General features: G+C 46.2%; 1 protein-coding gene across 2 annotated transcripts in view; it reads right to left on the bottom strand.

The window, feature by feature from the left end:
* The window catches only part of LOC122262292 (uncharacterized), a 19,109-nt gene that overhangs the window by 1,066 nt on the left and 13,043 nt on the right, over nucleotides 1-5,000 (bottom strand). Inside the window, exons 2-5 of one of the 2 annotated variants that reach the window (XM_086546079.1) lie at nucleotides 4,763-4,927; nucleotides 3,581-3,774; nucleotides 2,291-2,450; nucleotides 1-1,698 (exon numbers count right to left, since the gene is read on the bottom strand). The exon at nucleotides 1-1,698 is cut by the window's left edge and continues 1,066 nt beyond it. In XM_086546079.1, the coding sequence (XP_086402205.1) occupies nucleotides 1-1,698; nucleotides 2,291-2,450; nucleotides 3,581-3,774; nucleotides 4,763-4,927 (2,217 nt within the window). Of the gene's footprint in view, nucleotides 1,699-2,290; nucleotides 2,451-3,580; nucleotides 3,775-4,762; nucleotides 4,928-5,000 lie in introns of those variants that run through there. The other variant, XM_043030283.2, reaches the window with a different exon arrangement.

Here is a 5,000-nt window from a genome sequence, read left to right as displayed (position 1 = left end):
GGTATTTTACCTTGACCAGGGGAGTGTAAAAATCCATCTGGTCCTGAGGGAGGTAAAATTCCCTCTGGTTCTATGGGGCCAAAGTTTCCCTCTGGCTCTATGGGAACAAAATTTCCCTCTGGTTCTATGGGAACAAAATTTCCCTCTGGTTCTATGGGAACAAAATTTCCCTCTGGTTCTATGGGAACAAAATTTCCCTCTGGTTCTATGGGAACAAAATTTCCCTCTGGCTCTATGGGAACAAAATTACCTTCTGGGTCTATGGGAATTAAACTCTCCTCCGGGTTTATGGGAACTAAATTCTCCTCTGGCTCAATGGGAACTATGCTTCCCTCTGGCTCTATGGGGACTATGCTTCCCTCTGGCTCAGTGGGAACTATGCTTCCCTCTGGCTTTATGGGGACTATGCTTCCCTCTGGCTCAATGGGAACTATACTTCCCACTGGCTCTATGGGAACTACACTCCCTTCTGGTCCTACATGGAAACCACTTCCTGTTTCTGGCCAAGTCGTTCCCAAAATATCTCCAGGTGTTGTAGATGTGAAACCCTCGGGGGTTGTGAGTCCCAAATTTTCATCTGGGGTTGTAGCTACTGAACCCTCTGCCTCAGTGGTTGTAGATGACAAAGCAGCTTTTGTGATTGTAGTTGATAGATTTTTATCGGGAGTTGTGGCGACCAAATTATCTTCAGTGGTTACATTGAATAAATTCTCATCTGGGGTTGTTGTTACCATATCTATGTCGGTGGTTGTTGATGTCAAATCATCTGTAGTGGTCGTGAGTACTGTATCTGGGTCTGTGGTTGTGATTAACAAATCCTCCCCTGTGGTTGTGGGAAATAGAGTTTCATCGGTGATGGTGGTGGATAACAAGCTGCTATCAGTAGTTGTTAAAATATTTTCTGTGGTTGTGGATAGAAGATTATCTTTTGTGGTTGTGGATAAAAGATTATCTTCTGTTGTGGATAAAATTTTATCCTTTGTGGTTGTGGATAGAAGATTATCTTCTGTGGTTGTGGATAAAAGATTATCCTTTGTGGTTGTGGATAGAAAATGATCTTCTGTGGTTGTGGATAAAAGATTATCTTTTGTGGTTGTAGATAAAAGATTATCCTTTGTGGTTGTGGATATACCAAGTTCGGCTGTTGTGGTTAACCAGCTGTCCTCATCGGCTGTGGGTGCCGAACCGATGTTAATGAGTTTGGTATTCCCAGCGATATTGGATTCCAAATTCATTGCAGCGCGAGTAGATGCTGTAGACGTTGCAATGGCCTCATGCAATACTTGGTAAGTATTCAAACTGTCTAGATTATAACCGAGTTTCAAATTTCCATACTGGTCTTCGAGTTTTTCATGTTCTCCGCGATTCGATGACACTGAAGGCTTTGCAGAAACCTCGTGTGGAATTACACTCGTTTTCTCTGTTGCTCCTCCGTCAGTGGCATCCTCCTCCTCCTCCTCCTCCTCCTCCTCCTCTTTTTCTGAAAGATGCATTAGCACTTTTAAAAGCCTGCCCATTCCTGAAAGAAGCTTGCGACTCGTCCAAGAGAGCGGGCGACCGCGGGTAAGAAAGTCGTCCGTGACACACATGCCTCCCCGGAAAGCCACGTTGAAGTACGCATGAAAAATGCCTCGGGAGCTCATCGAGTTTACGTCTCTGAGGCATTCGGCGAAGCGGCGGTCGCACGCGCAGTGGCTCCTGCAACAGAAACACGCCTGAGAAGGGACACCACAACGGCACGGGGAAGTTACTTAAGGTCTTGTCTACCATGATCTCAAAACGGGATAAACACAAGTTACATACATGTATACACATATATATGTACGCATTCATGCGTGTACACATACATACAAGCATACACACATTTATGCATGCATGCATAAACTTATATATGTAATATATTTTTATAACATATTTACTTTTAAAGGGAACACCTTTGTATATGTATAACATACCTCCCTGCCCCGGAGTTGAATCTCTGCCACCCTCAGGCATTATACCGAGTGATGTATATCTCTTTATACAAATGGCACCGAATATTTTTTTTTTTTTTTCAAAGAAACGTGATTTACTGTTTAAACTGGTTTAATCCTAGAAACTCTTTTTGTTACACTTTGTTGCTCAATGTACAAGCACGAATAAAAAGAAAAGCCTTGCACCTAATGCCTATGTCCATGACACGTGCACCCATACGCACAGGTACCCACCACACATGCAACCTGGCCCACAAGTACACGCACCCTTCCCATACATCCACACAAAAAAACATTAGTCTCGAGTAACTACTTACAACGTCTTCGGCCCCACAGTCATGGCTCCTCGGTATCCTACGAAGGGCACCAGCTGGACGGGACACAAGTCGTGGATTCGGCAACAGCGATCCGTCCCAAACCTGCTTCCTAGTTGCGATAGGTCGCTGGCGAGCGTTCCGTGGCCGCACCACATCGTCCCTGAGTAGTTTATAAACGTATCAGTTATCCGTTTGTTATCATATATCATCACAGTCACTAGATGTGATCATTGCATAGTATTACAGAATCAAGCCAGAGTAACAGTCAACACAAAATATGCGTCAAGTATTCCAGATAAAAGTCTAAATTAGTTCAATCAATACTGCGGAGATTTCGTTCGTGACTGTACATTAAATTCTAGAGACAATAAAACATAGATTAAAATCAGCGATAAATCGGACAGTGTCCAGAGCCGGATGGGTAGCTGACGTAGAAATAATGGTTAGCTTTAATTTGGGATAGACTGGGGGAGCATTATGTGATGTACTGTGAAAGTCATCAAATGAAATAGGACCCCTATCTCTTTTTGCATTACAAAATGTACTTACTGTACTCATTTTTGTACTGAACTAAGCTATGGGATATCTAAACTCAGAAAATTTGGTTTTATATGGACTATGTTTAGTATTTAAATGTTCTTTTATGTGTCATGCTCTCTCTCTCCCATTCCACTTCTCACATGGCAATACTTTTATATAATCATTGATTAACTGTTCCTATGGACATTTCATATGCGTTCGACCTCGCCTCATTTTTTTTTTTTTTTACCAAACCTGACCTAACTTCCGTGTCCTCCTTCTCGTTATCACCCCCCCCCCCCAATCCCGGCCCCATTCCATGCCCATAACCTCCTTCCAATGGTTTCTCTGCTCCTGTGCCCTCCACCCTCATCACCAGTAATCCTCTACATTCGTAATCCTCTCATTCCTTCCTCCCCCCATCCTTTCCTATCTCCTAAGTCCTTCTCCTCCTTTACCCTTCCCTCCCGGAACCCCCCACCGCCCCTGTCCATCATTCCCACATCCAGCCTCTAAATCCTCCCCCACTCCCTACCCCCTACCCCTCTTTCACACTCACAACCTCCCGCCAAGTCTACCTCTACGCTTTCCTTCCCTCCTTCCCCCCTCTAATATCCCCCCCTTTCCCTTCTATCCCCACTCACCTCCCCCCTCTCTACCAACCTTCCTACCCCCCCTTCCCCTCATCAACCTACCTCCTTCCCCTCCCCCCCCCCATCAACCTACCCCTACCCCCACGCCCACCCCCACGCCCACACTCTCCTCTCTCACCTGGTGCAATTACCTTCAGGAGAGTCCGGAAAGTCCACGTCGTCTTGGGTGCCACCGCCTCCGTGTCCAGACATCCTTCCACGACGTCTAAGAAAGCCGATACGGAGCCGGGACGTATGACGGCTCCGTGGCTCCTCCTCCTGCTCCTCCTGCTGCTCCATTTCGCCAGCTGGGACCGCTGGCTCTTCGTAGATCTGCCCGGAACAGCAATGATGATATTGCAGGTATCGCACTGATTGAAAATTATGCATGCTCCTGACGTAACAACAATACTGATACTGTAGGTAACGCTTTGGTAGCAGTTGTTCTAACCCGCTGCTAGCAGTTGTGTAGCACTCGTTCCCTGGTTGTGATCCGGTGGATAAACAGACAGGCGTACACGTGCCATGGTCTTTATTGTCGACAATAAAGACCATGGCAATAAAGACCATGGCACGTGAACGTCTGTCTGTTACAATAACTGCTCCCAGTGGTGGATTACATTGATAATATCCAATGAAAGATAAGGATTATCAGCGTAGGATTATATGAAACGCTGCTTTAAAACTATCCTTCCTCACAAGGACTAGTACCACTCTTAGTACCATATAGTAGGCCTGGTACTGCTCACTCTGGGAAGTACCGAGTGTGGTAGAGGTTCGAGTGCTTATATCTAGTGTTTTTTGTATATTAGTAATATGATCCCGTTTATACAATAGATACAACGTATAGATTGTACATTTTTTTTTCCAGGAGGATCTATTCTCGAGGTTCAGGAAATTAAATAGCGTTACTTAGTGCTTTTAAAATGATTGCTTCCTCGTAATCGCTTCAATATAGAATAAAATATGAACAACAAACAGATATCTACATATATGTTATCTGCATTAAGAGGAAATGCATATCCCTGTCTAACTCTTCACATTTCACCCATTCATTCACAGCTGCGCCTACAAACTGCTCACACTCACACTCACTCACTCTAACCCCCACCCCCACCCACACCCAAACACCCCACACCCCCACCCCCACCCACACCCAAACACCCCCACCCCCACCCACACCCAAACACACCTACACTCCCCCTCCAACACCCACCACACCTACACTCCCCCTCCAACCCCTCCCCACACACCCACCACACACACACACACACACACACAGCGCATACATCTCAACCATGCAACCGAACCGCAGTCTCACAGGAGGCGAGGACTGAAGTTGCAGCCGATGATCCTGCCATCCGGGTCGGTTGTCTTGCGGATCATCAATTGCTCATAATGCACGATGGTGGCTGTGGCGGCGTGGGCGTCGGCGTGCCCTTCGTCCGAGAGAGGTCTGCGGCCCACGTGCCCATCGCCAACAAGTCTGCAGGGGGAGGGAGGGGGGGGAGGGAGGCGTAGAAGTCACCTGGGTATGGTTAGTTTTTTTTTTTTTTTGT

This window comes from Penaeus japonicus, unplaced genomic scaffold (assembly GCF_977035675.1).
Source record: "Penaeus japonicus unplaced genomic scaffold, GWHDUDI00000001_assembly GWHDUDI00000017, whole genome shotgun sequence".
NCBI classification, from domain to species: domain Eukaryota; kingdom Metazoa; phylum Arthropoda; class Malacostraca; order Decapoda; family Penaeidae; genus Penaeus; species Penaeus japonicus.
This window is presented reverse-complemented; position numbering and strand designations above follow the sequence as displayed.